Here is an 18,737-nt window from a genome sequence, read left to right as displayed (position 1 = left end):
ATTACCCCAACCAAACGACTGCTAAAAAGCCAGTTAGATGACTCCTGTTCTTGTATGAATTTTTGTGACTGTGGGTAGAGCCCTTTCTGTAGGTGAAAGTCACTGCGTGGTTCATGCAGTGCCACTGTTGTCCCTTTTGGCTAATTAAGGGCATGCAGAAAGAAACTAGCATCCTAAAATAGAAATGGCAACTGGCAGTGTTTGATTTCATTGATTGCTTAGAAGCAGAGATGGTCCCAGGCTTCGAACCCAAATGACCCCTCCGTTTTGGAGGGAGCCAAGCGGGGGCTGCAATCACTGGCTGGGCTCATGCCTGCAAGCAGAGGAGCCCACCCTCAAGAGCGTGGGCAGAGGAGGGAGCAGCTACCCCACGCCGGGGGTTGTGGCAGGGATCCCCTGCCCAGGCTGACGTTACCCCTCATCTGTGATGTACCCAAGAGAAACGTGCATGGTTTCAGTCCTGTTCTCACTACTACGTTTGCTCTGCCTGAAGCTATCTGGATCCCTCAGACCGGCAGGAATGATACTAAACACTTTGGTGATATTCGATGCGTGGCTGTTTACTCATAGTTCCAAGCATCACCTTTGATTTCAAGGGTGGGGATGCCCTAAGTTTGTTCCAGAACCAGTGGGTTACAAGTGCACCTCTTATATATGCCTTACAAACTTCAGAGGCCATATTCAAAACAGGGTTTTATCAGTGTATGCAAGGGGGTGCAACCCCTCTTCTCTTCCTCCCCAGGTCAAACAGTATGGACAGTTTTCACACATATCTACCTGTATAACCCTCTGTACCTCTCATAACTGGTCAATGACTGTAACAGGTTACATCAGGTGTTTTTTCTACATACTTTTTACACAAATTCTATGCGATTAATGTAACTTAATTCAATGCATCATTTTATTGTACTAGTCCTTAAGCTTGTCTTTATTTTTTTTCTAGGTGACTGTGGTTTCTTGTGATTTTTATTGTATAAATAAATGAGGTGGCTGTTGATGCTTACTCTCTGTTACTAAGAATTTTTACCTTTTTGGAAGAAAGCATTGCTATGAACTAATGAATTTAAAATGTCATTTACTCATTGTAAATACAGTATTGTGCAAAAAACAAAAATGAAAAAAAAAAACACCCGACCCTTTTCATTCATTTGAATTGCTAGTGTTAACTGAATTTTGTCTAGACACCATTTCTGTTGATGAAATAAAGACATATCATTATGTATTGTAAATCGACTCATCTTGACTCTGAAATTGATGTTGCAGTGCTCAGTTAATGTGTGGGTTGTAGGTGAGATTCAGGAGGGTAGGCTGGATGTGGTTGATCCTGCCTGGTAAATCTCTGGACTGACGAAGAGACCTCCGCTCACATGGTCCCATTGCTAATTCACTAGTCATCTTTGATCCAGGGATCCAGTTATCTTTGATCTGCTGCAGGAACAGCTGAGGTTATTTCATTGCAAAGATGAAATAAGTTGTTTTGGAAGATCAAATAAGCTGTATTTATACCCATTCCCCTAGTGCTTGACTTAAGGCAATTCTGCTAAGTCTTTGTTTTGGTCTTCTCAAGGGTCAGTGTATGTGTTGGGAGGCCAGGGGAGAGGTTGGAGTTTGTTTCCCCGTTACAGAAAAACAGAAGTTGAGAGAGGTTTCTGTAGAAACAAAATAGAGCTGAAAATCTCTGTGTGTAACCCAAATATGGTAGTGTTCCTCTCTGAAGGAGGAACTTGTGCCATGGACCGTTAGCATCACTTAACACTGCAGAAGATCCAGAAAGGAAAGAAGTTAGAACAGCCTTAGGTGCCGTTAACACAAGCAGGGTGCGGGGTCTAGCGGGGAGCATTTGCTCTCTGGGACTTCCAAATGGATGGCAGCCACCTCTCTCCTTGGGTTGGATGCAACCTGAGAGCCTGCTCAACAGCTTGGCAGGAGGAGACCTAGGAAGGGGGGAGTGGTATGACCAGTTGTCCTACACCAGTCCACACACTTGCTGGGATGCTGCTGTGTGGAGGCAGGCAAGCTGCTAGAGGGAGGTCCCCAGACTCTATTATCACCAGACAGGAAACCCTAGATCGTGTGCTTTGGGCCACTGTCCTTAGGGATGCAAACTGCATCCTCCTCCATCTGCAGCAGTGAAAGTTGCCTGTGATTTTTTCAGCCTTAAAATTCTCATGGAAGCAAATCAAACATGTTACTTTCCAGAGTTCCCCAGTTTTCTGAACCCTCCTGTTGAGCATATATGAAGAAAGCTTCCCACCCCCTCAAATCTGTCAGAAGATGTAGCATCCACCACATCTACACATAGCCTGGCAGTAGAGAATGTACTTTAGCAAAGCTGTTTCTCCATCCCTGATCTGTTGTTGCTGGCACTTAATGGTCACCATCTTAAGTATTTACTTTTTTTGCCTTAAAATACTAAACAAATGCACAAGCAAACTGTCAGTGAGCTTGTAGTGAGGCAGAATGTGAATTTAAATCGTGTACTAGAACAAAACCACTGTAATCTCAAACAATCTTTATGCTTGACTCCTTTTTTCCTGCTGTCCTGCTTTCTGCTAGCCTTGCCTTAGAGTCACGGAGGATTTTTATGCTTAGGGAAACTGGCATTGCGAACAAGCTTGTACCAAGTATCACTTGCCATTGAGGTGATACCAAATGCAAGCTATGATAAGCTTGACTGACAAATAAAAGCAGCCAAAAGCATGTGGCCAGAAACAGGGTCAGGGAGAGTCAGAGAAAGGTGCTTTATTTCCCAGATACACAAGTGGAAGGACTGCTTTCTTGGACCACATACAACCCAGAAATCCAACCCTCCAGAGCTAGACTGTCCTGGCAAACTGAAAATGAGCTCTTTTTGGCTTTGCTTGGCTTTCAGCTTCTATATATGAACCAGTCAGACAGTGAAGGGTGTAGGATTTTCATGACCCTGAGGTGATACCTTGCAGATCTTCTTGAACAGCAAACTGAAGCAACGCACAGATGTTTGGCACTTAAATAAATTTCTTGATTTTACCTCATTTCAATTTGGAAGCCGAAAGTATTAGCTACAAAGAGGCTACATTAGCATGGAAAGCCTCTATCAGAGCTTGAGGACTGCATTAGCTCAGGCAGATGGGCAGCAGCATATTCTTCAGCCAGTTTTTATTCTCTCTCAAATTCTCTGTGCCTTCAGATTCCTGGAGTGTTTCTTCTATTTTTTGTTCATTGTCTTCTGAAGCCTTGGCAGATAGAGGCCACATAGCCTTCCAGGTTACTTTCACATCAAACTAACCCTCTCTTGTAGGTGCCTTGAGTTTTCCATTGCCTTGAAGGTCTACGGTTCAGGCTGGTTTCTGATATGAACACTACTAGCATGCACAACAAGTTGTACATCGCAAAATGTTCTCCCAAAGACACAAAGCTATTTCTGCAGTGGCAGCACACACTGACCAGATCTGGCTCAGTCTATGTGAGAAAAATCTTGAGTGGTGGAGCGAGCTACCCATTAACAGCAGCAATCAGAGTACAGTATGGTTGGGATTGGTGTTAAAAAGGAGGAATAAAGGTTTTGCTTTCTTTATTATGAATTTAGCATTATAGCCACAGGAGAGGGGAACAGCAACAGATAGTCTGTTTAAAGCAGTTTGTCCATTAATTTATTTCTTCTCAGAATGTCATTACTTTTTCATGATAGATGATAGTTCTAGGAGCATGCTCTGAAAGATAACAAGAGAAAGAAAGCATGAAGTTGAATTGGCTTAAAGAAGAAATAGAAATGTTATCATAGTAATTAACGCCAACATATACATAGTTGGGAAGGTGGGAATCTGGTGCTTAGCTGACAACACACCTTGCAGGGCTTTGTTCAATGCTAAGGGGAGGGTGGGGAGAGGGGGAACACCTTGTTTTTAAACCAAAATAAACACATTAATCCCTGAAGTAACTTACTTGAAAACAGTGGACCCATCCTAGAGCCCTTACTTTGCATGTTAAGGGGTTTTGTGTATTTTTGCTTTAAAACCTTACAAAGATGGACTCAATTAAGTGAGTTCCACTTTCTAAAATCCATCTTATCGGTTTGTTGCTGCACAAAGCCTCAGAGGGGTTCATTAGTTGTCAGCTGCTGCTGACCCCCAAAGTTCGTCTGTGTTTGTGCAACTGGTGAATGGTTACCTTTGAGTGACCATGTAGCTTTTGCAGAATAATTGGTACACTGGCTGTCATCACCACAAGCTTCTCCTGAGTGCTCCAGGGCAGAATAAAACTACTATGGAATTTAATTTAAAAAAAAAAAAAAAAAAAAGACTGGTGTTTGCATATAAAAACTATACGAAACCAGCAGTAGTTACCAGAAGGTGTAAATGTGAATACCTTTAAGGTTTCTCAAACATCCTAGAGGAACACAGGGTTTCACCAGTCCCTTACCCGACCTGTCAGTTTTCCTGGCAGAGCTCAGCTGTCTAAATACTCCTCCGCAGTTATGAGGTTTGTTATTTCAATGTACGTGCACTCAAACTGTTCCCAGCCCCAGGAGCAAGGGCGGGTGAGCAGCTAGTTAAATGAGTGGATATTTATTCCTCAAGTGTTGTTGAAAGGGTAAGTAAACATGCCTTGTTCTGGAGAAGACTGCAAGCATTCAGGCTGAATAGCAGCAGCTCTCTCTTTCATATCCTGCTCACTATGGAGTATTTTCCCAGTGGGTAAAAGGCTCAAAGCTGAATGGAGAATCGAGATGTAGAAGAGGAATTGAACAGCACAGAGGAATAAAAAAGCAATGCAGTGAGGGAAACCGGACTCATTTCCCCAACTTTGGCAGAGCCAGGAGACTTCAGCCCCAGAGACTTTTCTTTTCTGCAAATGAATAAAATCAGCAGCCCTATCTCAGTCCTGCTCTGTGAGCTGAGAGTATCAGCTTTACCAGCTGTTTCATTATCAGCTTTATCCCCCTCATTCACCATGAGGAGGGGGCCTTGCTTTTAAAGATACATTGATTATTTTGTAACCAAAAATAATAGGCTTAAAGAAATGACAGTTGAAAACACAGGGCTCTTTGGAGAAGAGGGTGGTCTAAAGAATAAGGAATGGACGTGGGGGTAAGGAAAACTCAGCACTTCCTCAAAAACAAAAATCTGAAATAGAGGTTCTAAAATGCCTAATTCTATCTGTAATTTTGGTTTCCCAGGAGAGTGGTTCAGCTAAAATATTGCTAAGAATATTATAGATCGTCTAATGACTTCCAATTTTGGTTTATGATTCCAGGAATTTATCTTGGCTCAATGAAGAAACAAAACCATTAGATTATGTCAAGTCTCCCTATCTTCTTGGTGTATCCTTGGGTACTCTAGCAAGAGGACTAGCACAGTAGTTCTCTCAATGCAGGTTTAGGCTTGGGGTGCAAATGCGATAACCTAGTTCCAAGTCATCTGCAGGATGGTGCCTTTGTGAGAAGAGTTGCCAATCCAGCGTAGATACTCCCAATCCCAGTTAGCAAAATTAAAACTCATAGGTTTTAGAGCACACATTGGGATTCTTTAGAAAATTATTATATATAGGCCAAAAAGAAGTGTTGCTGGACATGCTCAGGTAGCATGTAACTGGAGTCTTCTGCTTTACAAAGGCAGAGAGAGACACAGCTAGCAAAAGACTTCAAACACAGCTGGCAATGAAATATCACACAGCCTCCAGTTTGTAGAAATGTTTGCGTTCAGCTGTTGAATTGTGATGACACTGTGACACTCTGAAGATGCAATCCCAAGTTGTGGCCAGACTCAGCTGAGCTTTCCGATGTTCTGCAATCATTCTTTTGGTTTGTAGAAAATGGCCAAGGAGGAAGACTGCTTGATGCTGGCAAAGGGTGAATTCAGAAGTGAAGTTCTCTCCCTTTCTAACTGTTCAGTTAGAGTGCTCAGATCTCCGATTTTCATCCCCCCAGAGAGAAAAAGAGAGCTATTCGATGGTCCCAATGGCTTCACACAGTCTTGCACACATGAGGCAGTGAGACAATACCCCTTAGTGCAATGCTCCAAGACCTAGGTGACTATTATAGGCTGTAATTCCTGGCCCTGCCTATTTTCAAGAGTGCACAGATTGTATCTGTACTAGTTATATACCGACCTTTGACTACATCATCCTATTAATTTTATCAGACTTAAAAATGTGTCATGCACCAGTCAAGGGCCTGATTGGTGCAAAATACGGGGGTTTTTTTCCTCATAATGTCATTTATGTGCAGAATCCTAGTGACACCAGCATAATTCCTACACACCTTTGTGAATCCAACTCTCAGTTGTTGTTTGTGATTGCAGTTATACTAAATTCAGTGCAGCTCTCTTCCCTGAGTTGTGAGTGAAAAGCAGCCATTTAAGGCCTGCTTGCCTAAGGGAGGCTGGCAGACTAGGACCGTGCAGAAGGTGCCCCCTGGCTCCATAGCTGTATCTCCCCTTAAATAAAAGTTAAAATGTGACAAGAGATTAAAAACTTAGGGCAGAACTATGTGTATACCCATGATAGCTCTTAGAAATAAGATACCATATATTCTCTAGTATGTGTCCTCTAAGTGATCCTTGGAAATGATTCGCTTGGAGACAGTCATCAGTGAATAAATTGTTTGCTATCTCTTCAAAGCAAGCTGACTGTGTTCCTCAGTAGCGAGGTTTTGGAGGCTTGCAGATAACCTTTTTTCAGCTGTAAACAGATGCTAAACTCCCCAGTCAATGTAGAGTTTTCTAATGCTATTTATCCCAGATCTCCATCAAGTTGAGATTAGCTCACCCGTATAGTTGGTGATGCTCTTCTCACTATGTTTAGGTGGACTGAAATCAGATGGAAATTATCATCGTGTCATGCAGTGGCTCCTTCTGTGCTTTGCTGTGTGTTTTCCCCAATGCAATGAAGGTCCAGTTTTGGTGGTTTGTCCTCAGACCTTAATAGATCTAAAGTCTGACCAGCAGTGGCTGAAAGAAAAGGGATTTTTTCCCAATGTCTCCCTTGAGAAACCTTTAGCCTAATAAATTTTTCAAGATTTCTACCTCTCTTGTTTTTGCTTCCCAATCTGAATAATGGATAGCTTTGGACAATGCGATAACCAAGAAACTGCATAGAGTATGAAGAATGAGTGTCTTGGGTGTAAAACTAAACAGTTGGAGTGTAAATATTTTTTCAAGGTTTTATGCCACAGTTGGACATGAAATGAAGAAATGGCTCTTCACCTCCACCAGTTCCAGACGAGGACGTTTTAAATAACCTTGTTAGTTTGCATTGTGGCCAAACATGGTTGGTCTGTACAAATGCTACCAATGGGAAGGACATTTCTTCTTTTATATATATAGCTGGTCTGGTTTGAACAGAAGTCTGAAAAGTTGAGGAATCCTCATGTCAAATATGCATTTTGTATTCAATATTCTATTGAGTTGTTTCATGAGGGGTTTCAGTGAAGGATTGAATGCATTCTCTCTTAAGGGTCCAAAGTAACCTTTCCTCCAAAGAGGAAGTCCTAAGAAGAATTTCCAGTTCCCTTTTTGAGGGATGCAGTTTTGTACTTCCTTGGAAAAAATCACTTGATCATGACCTGGCTAACTACTTACTACCCACCACCTAGTCTTCATGGTTTGATCAAGAGGGTGCAATACATCATGAGAGGTAACTTTTACAACGTTTAGTCATCCCTAACAATAATTATTTATCTGTTAGAAACTCAAGTTTGGTGCGGAAATGGCATTGGTAATATTGGTCAAAAAAAATCTCATCACTGGCTTAAAGTCAGGCATCCATAACTATACCATTAGATTTGTTCAGTGCTTTCAATGCCATGACTCACAAGATGCGGCTGACTTGTATGCAGACCCTTGCAGTATCAGATGGACTGATTTTGTGTAGCTTTGAGATTTTCCTTTCAGCTAAGAAAGCTACAGTGGTTGTGGGCAGCTGCAGTTGTCCTGCTGTCTTAGCATGAAGCGTGGGTATGTGTTTGATTGGAGGTTGCCAGAATGGTTGTTGAGGTGAAAGTGATACTTTCCGCATTGAGTTGATACTCCTCTTTCATTGAGCTAATGCAAATAATGCTGCAGACAAATTCTGGCAGAATGGTACAGGTGAAGGGAGAAAGAGAACATTTGAACCAGTGTGGAACTAAAGATGATAGTTCAGGAAAGTTATCAAAGAAAATTGAAGAACAGTGTCAATTCCGCTATGGTTTTGCTCCATTTGGCTATCCAGCTTAGATTAGTAAAATCCAGGTTAGAATAGACTGTATTTTGACTGTTTACAAAATGTTTGTGCATGTAGATTCATTGTTATGTTAAAAAGTGTCTGTCCTTTCTCTGCATTACTGCTGCAAGTCACTACTAATCAGTCATGGCAGTAGCTAATATTTTTTTGTGTGCATCAGTTGGAATTTTTTAATACAATTCATTTTAAGTACTTTTTTTTTAGATAGGATCACTAATTTTTGGATGCTCCTGTCACACAGATAAATCTAATCATACACAACTCTAATCTTTTATCTAAACATTAATATGTGACAATTGTCTCCTGGAAGTCAAATTAAAACAAATCAAACCAATCCTGAGGGTCTTTGACAACCAGAATTAAATATTGAATATAGGAATTGGGAAATACAGACCAGAAGGATATACAAGCTTTAATGCCCAGATTCAACATTTTTGTGATGCACCAGCATATTTATGTTTAAATTGGTATTCACAGAATGCCGTAGCAATGCTAGCAGTAAAGTGCGTTTGCCAAAATCTTGACTCAGTTGTCTATAGAAGCACCTTTACTTTAAAGTATCATGTGCTGTAAACAGAAGCAACTGGTAGCATACCTACATGAGTCACATTTTAAAATGCTAGTAGCAGTCCCATACATAATGATCCCCAAAGGCAGCATGCCAGAAGAGTGTTACTTTCAAGAGTAATGACATTGCTTTGCAAAGTGACTACGCTCCTCTGCAAGATCTCCCCTGGAAGATAGCATCGTTGTCATTAAACAGTAAAAGCTGCCAGGCAACTTCTGTGAGTTCTCAACAGGGTACTACTGAAATTCTGTCTTGCTTGAATAACATTTTGCACTTCACCTTTTTAAAGAGCCTTCTCGCCTGCATATCAAAAACCAGCAGATTGACAGATTGGACTCTAGGCTCTCTCACTGTGTTAGAAACATCAAAGTGGAAAGCAGTTAAATTGCATCTAAGTGACAATTTAACATGGCTTAGGCTGACTATATATTGTAGAAACTGTAACTCCATGAAAACTGGAACCCACAAACAGGTTTGTGTTGAGCGATGTGTAACAGTGACTTCTGCTTCTTACCACAAAAGAGTTGAAGTTGTTTGTTTGGTTTAGTTTGCTTTGTATTTAGGAAAAGTATTTATTTTTAGGAAGAGTGAGAAAAAAATTCAACAGAAGCTATAACTACGAGTATTGTGTGAAGTAATCTTCTATTTACTACATGCCCTATAAAAAGGATTTAAGGGCTTGCTCCTGCAAGGATTTGTAAAGGAGCTGTTTTCCTCTCAGAGGACAAATCCTGTGATCTGAGGCAATTGGAATTTAAATTAAAAAAACCCTCTTCTTGGTTCTTGAATGCAAGCACTGTATCTTATCAACACCGGCTGTAAGTGAGCTTAGAGCGTGTGGCCAAAGAATAAGAACAGCTGCCGAAAATGCGATTCTGCAGTCGCTGGCTCTGGCATAGCAGTTAGTTGGTGCTTTAGATGCAGATCTTTTGATTTATTCACTGAGTAATTATTCAACTCGGTGGCCACCGCTGGGAGAAAACTCCTGGAGCTGAGAGAAGTTGAGCCATGGAACTCAACGCACTCAAGACTTCTCTTTCTTACAGCCTCAAGCAGGCTGGAGCTGAACAAGTTTCTCCTGGGACGGTCCTCGTCGAGCCTACTGGGATGATGTAACGAGTATAAGGGCGCGGAGATGCGGTGACTTAGAGATCCTCAGGACTCGGTGATTTCCTAGTGATGTTTTTGCTTTCACTGTAGAAGGGGACCAAGCGCGCCGGAGCTCGGCTTGATTCGGGAGGGTGCGAGGCGTCAGGGAGGTGTCGGAGGACCTGCTCAAGCCTCCCTGCCCCCTGGCTCTCCCCCTCCTCCTCGGGGTCGGGACAGGCAGTCAGGGGCCCCCGCCCCGCCCGGGACCCCTCGCCGCCCCCCTCCCGCGGGCTGTCCCGGGGGGTCGCGGGGCGCTACTTGCCATCGACATGCGGCGTGACATGGCGGCGGCCGACGGCGGGCTGCTGGGCGAGCTGCCCTCGTCTCGGTGCTTCCCCTCCGAGCCGAAGCCGGAGCCGGAGCCCGAGCCCGAGCCCGAGCCGGGTCCGGAGCGGGGGCCGGGCCCGGAGCCACCGCGGGAGGCGGCGCTCTCGCTGCCGCTGCCCGCCCGGCTGCCGGTGAGGACGCGGGAGAGGAAGCTGGACTTGCGGGTGCCCGGGCAGTGCCCGCTGTCCGGGGAGTCGCCGTGCCCCTCGTCCAGGTCGCGGCAGATGCTGACGAGGCTGTGGGGGCGGGGCACCCTGCGCGGGGCGGCCGCCGCCCCCCCGCCCCCCGCCGCCGCCGCCGCCAGCGGCCCCTCCTCGCTGCTGGAGGAGGGCGGCGGCCGCTGTCCGTGGTGCTGCGCCGTGCCGTGCCGCCGCCGGGGCGGGGGGGCCCCGCGGAGCTCTCCGCGGTGCTGGCGGCCCGGCGGCCCCGCCGCGGGAGGGGGAGCGGGAGCGGGAGCGTGGGGCGGCGGCGGCGGCGGCGTGGCCGCGGCGGGGCGCGGCGGAGAGGCGTCGCCGGCCGGGCAGGCCGGCAGCATCACGGAGCTCTTCTTGGAGTTGAGGAGGCTGTTGTCCTCCTCGGCGGGGCCCGCCGGCCGCCGCCGCCGCCCGTAGAGGCTCTTGTGGATCTTCTTGAGGCCCAGGTGGGCGATTTCTAGGATGTTGAGGAACAGGGAGACCGCAGCGATGCTGTTCATGAAAACCATAAAGATGGTCTTCTCTGTGGGTCGGGACACAAAGCAATCCACGGTGTTAGGGCAAGGGGGCCGAGTGCATTTGTAGAGGGGGGTCATGTGAAACCCGTATAAAAGATACTGACCTATCATAAAGCCCACTTCGACCACCGAACGGGTCAGGATATGTAGGACATAGGTGCGCAGCAGGGACCCTCTCAGGGGTGCCTTATTCACTTTCTTCTGTTCCTCCAGCTTACGCAGTTCCCTCTCCAACCGCCTCTGCTCCTCGGGCATGGGCTCCAGATCTTCTAGCTGAGCCCGCAGGTGGGCTTTCTTCTTCTGTCGCTCTTTCTCGAGAGCTCTTAGTCTGTAGAGCGCATGGCCCATGTAAACTAGAGATGGAGAAGAGACAAATACGATCTGCAGTACCCAGTATCTGATCAAAGAGATGGGGAAGGCTTTGTCATAACAGATATTGCTGCAGCCAGGTTGCTCTGTGTTGCAGATGAATTCAGACTGCTCATCGTCCCAGACATCTTCAGCAGCTACTCCCAGCACCAGCATCCGGAATATGAACAGGATTGTGAGCCAGATTTTGCCAACTATGGTGGAGTGGATGTGCACTTCTTCAAGGATGCTGCCCAACAGGTTCCAGTCCCCCATGGTCAGAAGTTCCTATCTGAAATGTGAAAAAAAAAAAAAAAAAAAAAGTTATTTTAATACAATACTGGATTTCTTTTGGAAATGGCCTTTTAACGTATTTTTTTTTTAAATAATGATCGTTCATATACATTCTTCTGATAACAAGGGAGCTCTTAGAAGTTCATCATTATTTTCTATTTAATGGGTCTTTAAATGAAGGCAGACTTTATGATTACTGGTGAAAGATGCAAATGTGAGATTATTTTAAGCTTAAGAGAGATTGATTTCAGCTGCAAGCCACAGTACTTCTTAACTGCCTACAGTTTTACACTATTTTCTTCCCACTAGGAAAGATAATTTTTTTCACTTTGCAAATCCTTTGCCAATTTGTAGTTGAATTCTACACCCACTCCATTCCACTGTCTGTGGCTTTGCCGTAGTTTTGGGTGAAAACCAACTAGGATAATACATAACACTCATGGCTTTCATTTGCTCGATAAAACTTTGAGAAGTATCCTAGAACTGCAACAGAAAAATGTTTGATTTTGTACCTCCAGGTAGCAACATTATTAGTGCCATCCATCCAATATTTCCCCATCTACCAGAAGTTTCTCCCTTGGATTCCTAAAACTACAAATACACAGCTAATTTACACATAGCTGTACATGCACAAGTAGTCTAAATTCTAGGAAAATGTTAATAAATTAAGAGTGCTTCTAGGACTAATATCTTCAATTTTATGCATTTAAAGTCTTATTGAATCACCAAGACTTTGTCTTAATTATAAATTTCAACATACGAGATAAATAAAACAGGGATTACATAATGGAGTTTGAGTGTGAGATGATCTTTTTAACTACCTCTTTCCCAGAAGCTCTTTGATTCACCAGCAAATTGATCTACAATCTGCTGTCAGATGTTTGATTTCCAAGTCACTCCTCTGGAAACTGTTCAGGAGCTTCAGGTAATGTGGAGAATTGAAATGTAAAGTATTTGTCTCTTTATTTGTGAATGCCCTGCACATTCAGTGTCGTGTCCCTGGAATTCTTTCTGCTAACGTGGTAATAAAATATTGAAAGCCACACATCTACCTTAGGCTTCACACTTAAATATTTTATGCTACTGTATTTTCAAAACTTCCAAAATTCCACTAAACCACAAAGTGTAATTTCTAAGAGTTTTAAGAGTGGCTGGTTGCAGTACCCAAAATCTTACACAGTTTTAATTGATAGCACAGCTGGGTGATATCACCATTACCAATATAGCTTGGTTATGGTTTATGATGTGATCCCCCATAGCATGATTCTGCTTGAAGGCTGTATTTATCCACACTGCAATTAAAGATTTTCAATTGTAACCAACAGTGCAGTCATCCTCTGCATAGGCATCCTACAGACTTTATTATTTCTGCAAATTTGAATCTACACTATGAACTTCCCTTCTGGCACAGGGAACTGGTTGAGGAAACCTATCCAGTCAAGCAATTTCTTAGGTGCTGAGACATACTTGGAATATCTCCTTTCCTCCCATGTATATCATTGAAATAAGACACATGAAAAAAAGTCAGCAAGAATTATTGTAGTCCATTTTCCTCACCTTTTAAAGAACAATGTCAGATCTTTCTTCTGACTTCATATGGATTTTATTCAGCACAGATATCAAATTGTTGCAATGTCATAGGTCAGGTAGTTGTAAAGATGTTCATATGTTGAAATGTTGACTGGAAAATGTTACATCTTGAGCTAACAATGTTGGACCTGTTTTTTCAAGCTTGGGAGTGCTGATACAGAATAGTTCACCTTCAGTAAAGCCAGTAGAGATTTACACAGAGCAAGCTCTCAAACCCAGAGTACTCAAGAGGCCAAGTACAAGTGGGTGACACTTGCTGATTGCTCTGTGCCACTTCCCCTGAAAGGGAACTGAATGATGGCAACGCAACAGTTAAGCAAAGGAACACTGAGTATATTTGCTGCCTTTGTGAAAGGCTCATCCTTCACTGAAATTGATAGACTCCACAAAAAAAAAAAAACCCAAACCAACAAACAAGTGAGATGCTAAAATGTAAATGCAGGAATAAAAGGGAAAGGAGACATGTTTTAATCCCAGAGATGAAATGCTAGCATCCCTCTAGAAGTAGGAATTATTATTGCCCACTTTGGAATAGAAAGTAAATGTAACGATTTGGGGTAAGAGATGACAAGAAGAGGAGTATAAACATATCTCTCTGGCTCTACAGGTGTGTTTGTTTCTTAAGTTGTTTTTACCAGTATTTAAACAACTCTGTCCTCACCTTTCCCTTATAAGAGCTGACAGGAGAGTAATTGTAGGAGTGGTCTAATTCACTAAATGAGCTTATTATACCAAGACACTTTCCCTCAAATCTGCACTGGTAGAACCACAGTATAAATACTGACATGCAGAATGTTGTGTATAAAGTAAAGAGGTTAGTCTAGAGTCATGAAAGTCAGGGTTTATAAGAAATCAGACAAAACTACTTTACAACCTTGTCATAGCAATGTGCTTCCAATTTTTCCATCTTTCCCTTTCTTGGTCTTATTTGAGTTCTGTGTAACAGAGTAATTTCAGTTTACTGTAAGAGAGTAATTTCAAATATCAAAGTTATCATTATTTCCAGTCTACTAGTAGTCTAGAAATTCTAGTATCCTAGTATGTTAGTGTAGTATACTAGAAGTATACCATTTTTAGTATAGATAGTACATACCTGAGACATTTCTCATCATACCATCCGACTACCTTTGTGTCTGTCCAAATATTTTTATATGGTTATTTCAAACAATAAAAATTCATGCATGTAATCAGTTAGAACCAGATGGAAACCCACTATTTCTCTTGGAAGAAGTTTCGTTATTTATTGTTTTTGTTACTCCTTTATTTTAAAGTTCATTTGGTCATTTGCCACTTTTCAAATCACTTCTATATTAAATTTATGCCAGGATTTCATCATCTGTGATTTGAAAAAGCAGTTAAATCTTAAATTTCTCATCAGAAAAAGTTAAATGCTAGGATGCAGATACTCCTGAGTTTAATTCATATTGCTTTGAGTCTGGCAGGGACCTGCCGGCTACATACTGCCCTAAGAAGAGTTATTTTTCTGCTGCTTACCTTAGAAGAAAGCCCTTGGTTAGTCTATCTTAGAGCATTGCAGAAGGAGCACGAAGCGCTGCTGATTGATATAGCTCAGAGACCTTCCTTCAATGGTGCTAGGACATCTTTTTTTTTTTTTCCCAAGAACCAAAGCATAGACGTGGTACGCTGAGCAGACTTCTCGGTTCTTTGTAGCTGGATGCCAAGATCACTCAGTCTAAACTATCCATGCACGGTTTAAAAATCATCAGATGATAGGATGGTGCCTCTAGCCAAAATTATCATGTAATTATTTTAGTCATTGGCATCTAACAATGCCATTCCCTCAAGGCTCAATCTGTACGGCAAAAGTTTGCAATGTACCCTATGCCTTGTTTGAGTCGGTTCTTCAAACGTTACGCCTCTACCCAGCTCCCAGATGAAATTTTATTTTGTAAAATGGCTAAATAGACATCCTTTACAGTATGATAGATTCTTACATTTTCTTTACATTCCATTAGTTTCGCTTTGAATCAATGCCCAAGGATCGATCGGTCATGTCCGATTTCATACTCTGTTGCCTGGTGAGTTAATTTAGGATGCGTTAGACTGAGTCTTTGAAAATGGAGGCCACAGGAACCCAGGACTCAAGTCTTCAGTTCTTCAGCTGGGTTAAAAAGCCACCCCCAAGCCCATTCAGAATTTATATCTGTAAAAGACAAGATCTGAAAAAGGAAGATGATTTGCCAAAATAGGATTTTGTGAGAAATCAGGGCCACTAGAGCTGAGGTTCTGATACTAAGAGCTTCTGCTGTCTACTTCTGCCCAGGCCGAAATTTTATTGAAATCCCAAATACCCATTTTTTTTCGCTCTTGCTCCTGAACTTCTGGCCCTTTTCTTCCATCCTGCAAGGTGCGTGACTGATTCGCACTTCAGCCTCTTCTCCTTAAAGCTATTCCCACTAACCAGTGGCCAGTTCTCAAAAGATGCTAGCCACACCTCTTCTTTGGGATTATCTCAGATTCATGTAACAGTGTCTCCTCTTTTGTACAAGCTGTACTCATCTTCCTGAAAGTCCTGTTTAAATGTGCCTGAGCCTTGCCCTGCAGCAGGTGAGGGGGTTACAGCATTTTCCTCTAGCCTCAGTCTAACGCAGCAGATGTATGGTTTATGCATCGTTACAAATCATTTTGGGGGCAGTAGTACTACCCTTTCTACTCATGAGAGATATGTTAATATTCATCCAAACCATCCAGACCTCCACAGGCCTTTCTCATCCATATGCTCTCACGCTCTCTCTCAAGCCCATGTACGGTCATACACCTGTCATTGGCATTTTATTTTCATGCCTCTTCTTTCCAAATTCGGTCACAAAGTCCCTAAGGCTTTACCTTGCTGCTTCAGTTGTCTTGGAGCTTCAACTCAGGCCTGGGTGCCCTGTGCTGCCCTCACCAGAAGGTGTTATTGACCTGACATCTCCAGTGGTTTCCACAGCTCCCGGGTGTTTCTCAGGAACACCCTCTTCAGCTCTGCTCAGTGTGGAAACTTGAGAACTGGGCAAGAGCTGCAGCACCTACGATTTATTCATTCTGTTAGAAAATGTGCTTTGTCACTCACTGCAGAAGCAACTTGTTCTTGGCCCAGCATACTTCTGTCTCACCCCTTCTCCCCCTCAGCAGATCACAGCAGCAGAACCACAGGCTGCCTCCCTCGCTCTGCCCTCAGAGTAACCTGGTTTAAGGTTCTAGTTTTCTCAGGGGACAGGAGAGGTGATAGTAGGCTGCTCAGGAACAATTTGCCATGTTTCTGCTTTAGCAGCAGAATAATTGGTGTTAGACTGCTCATGCAAGCTTGTTAGTAGACCATACAATTAATTGTATGTGAAAGGGAAACAGGGTCAGGGCACGGAGGTGGTGGGAGGAATCGGAATGAAGAACAGGAGTGTGGTGTAGTCCTTTGCATTTGGAGATGAGCAAGAATCTGTGGTGGCTGAGGACACTCCCTTGCTATAAGCACCTGCCCTAGGTGAAATCATCTTACAGTGTGAATGCTAACAGGTCGTGGGGGGACGGGGAGGTGTTAAGAGGAGCAGGGAATATCCTGGACATCAGAGAGATGGGACCTTAGCCAGTGACACCTGAGATGGGTAACTATGAGCAGCGGCAAGCTGGAACCAGCAGAACTTCATGCCTGACCTTCCTGGACCAGAAGCAACCTCCATGCTGGGAAGCAGAGACCCAGGGAACAGAGTACTGGGGCGGGAGTTGGAGACAACCACATAGGGTAAAAGTACTAACCTTGCTGGTTCTTCAATAAACCCCAGTATCCAAATCCAGTATGGGGCGTTTACTCTTGTCTTGCCTGCGAGAGCACCTAAATTGTAAGTGGCAGCTATTACAGAATATCAGGTCCAAATACACTTTTTATAGCATTGTATCTTTTGATATTCTTGTCAGGGATTCACAGGTCTGAAAATCAGAAAAGGATCTATGTGGGAACTAATTGTAATCTTCTTATAACACAGAGAGTAACATTTCTGATCCAGGGAGGTTGGAATTAGATGACCTTTAAGGTTGCTTCCAACCCAAACCATTCTATGATTCTATGATTTCCTTGTACTAATATATCACTATTCTGACATTCAGAACAGCTAACATTACAGGGTCAAAACTAAATCAAAGAGCACATGCTTTTTGCCATCTCACTGAACCTCTGAAGGCAATGCACATGGAACAGTGAGCTGGACAACAGGCTGCAGCTGAAGCAATTCAAGCACAGGCATACTGAAATGCCAGGATGAGACTGCAGAATTTTACTGCCTTTAGCCAAAACCACTCCACGTACAGCATAACCTGACTGGCTAGAAACCCCTTGGTTTATTAAAAAAGTCACCTCACACTTGAACTTGCAGATTATTCCAGTTTACTACAGACAAACATTAGTGGCACTAGACTTGCTCCTTCTGGGGCAAGTTGCCTTTCACAGGAAGATGAAGGCTACCTTACCTTTACAATATGAAATAAAACAGGCCAGGGACATCTTTGCAGCCCTCAGCACTGGCACAGCAGTACCCTCGGATGCCCCCATCCGAACTGCCTACTGAGACCTGCCCCTGCTCCATGCTGCTGTCTAAACTGTGTTAAGGATAGCTGCACAGTTTTGGACTGGGCTAATTATCAAAGACCACACTAACTAGTTTAATAATATGGACAACTATACGTTCCAGTTTGCAGATTCAAACCACGGGCCTCTTTAGTTTAACAAGAGGTGTGCAACTTCTTTTTTGTTAAGGTTATTTCTCTATTTTATTCCCCCTATTATCTCTTGTGACTCAGATGGGTTTGCTTTTGGTGGCACAGCACAGCACTTTCAAGCTGATGGGAGAGGACCTGCCAGCCACCACCGAAACTTTATCCATCTTTCCTATCAAAGCCAATTTTGCTCCCGAAACGTCTCTTGATTGATTTCATAGATTCTTCTAAGAAATTCTTAAAACTGTTTCTTGGCATGCTTCATTACTGCTGCCTCCCTTCATGAAGACAAATTGCTGAAGATTATTCTGCAGCTGGTTTTAGAGCAAAGACAAATAGAGGAAAGACTTAAAGGAAATAGCTATGGGTTGCTGGATTGACACTAAGAGAAATGTCTTTAGTCCAGTCAACTATTTTATGCAGACAGTTAGCTGGCAACAGACTATACCTCAGAGAAAAGCCCTCAAAATTCAATACCTAATGCTCTATGATTTCATCATTATGTACATCTCCATAAACCCTGCTCTCTGAATTCCCACTTTGGAAAATTTTCCAATACTTATGTCCATTAAGAGGTGTTAAACTGAACCCTGTACAAATATGCACGTTGGATAGAAGCAGACCTAGTCCTCAATGGCAAATTGGAGTAAGCCTCTCAAAGGGCTGCCAGCTCGCTCTTCCAATGAAAAGCCTTGGACAGAAAAAGGTCTTTCTCCTTTGCAATGTTCCACTCAACACTAACCCACTGTTTCTAGAAAAGAGGAAAGTTGTAGGTTCTAACTGAGGTTTAGAAGTTTTATGTGGTTTGTGAAATTGTCCAATTTCTGATCCAGTCATGTC

General features: G+C 43.2%; 1 protein-coding gene across 1 annotated transcript; it reads right to left on the bottom strand.

Annotated features, from left to right (window-relative positions):
* Positions 1-3,653: 3,653 nt before the first annotated feature.
* On the bottom strand, positions 3,654-11,602 carry GJA10 (gap junction protein alpha 10). The gene is made up of 2 exons (XM_074864737.1): positions 10,182-11,602; positions 3,654-3,692 (listed from the first exon to the last, which is right to left on the bottom strand). The coding sequence occupies exons 1-2, from the start codon at positions 11,580-11,582 to the stop codon at positions 3,654-3,656; spliced, it is 1,440 nt and encodes a 479-aa protein (XP_074720838.1). The 5' UTR covers positions 11,583-11,602.
* Between the last annotated feature and the right edge of the window lie 7,135 nt (positions 11,603-18,737).

The sequence above is a fragment of the Strix uralensis genome, chromosome 3 (assembly GCF_047716275.1).
Source record: "Strix uralensis isolate ZFMK-TIS-50842 chromosome 3, bStrUra1, whole genome shotgun sequence".
Taxonomy (NCBI): domain Eukaryota; kingdom Metazoa; phylum Chordata; class Aves; order Strigiformes; family Strigidae; genus Strix; species Strix uralensis.
The sequence above is the reverse complement of the archived record's forward strand: the minus strand, read 5'-3'. Positions and strand labels throughout refer to the sequence as shown.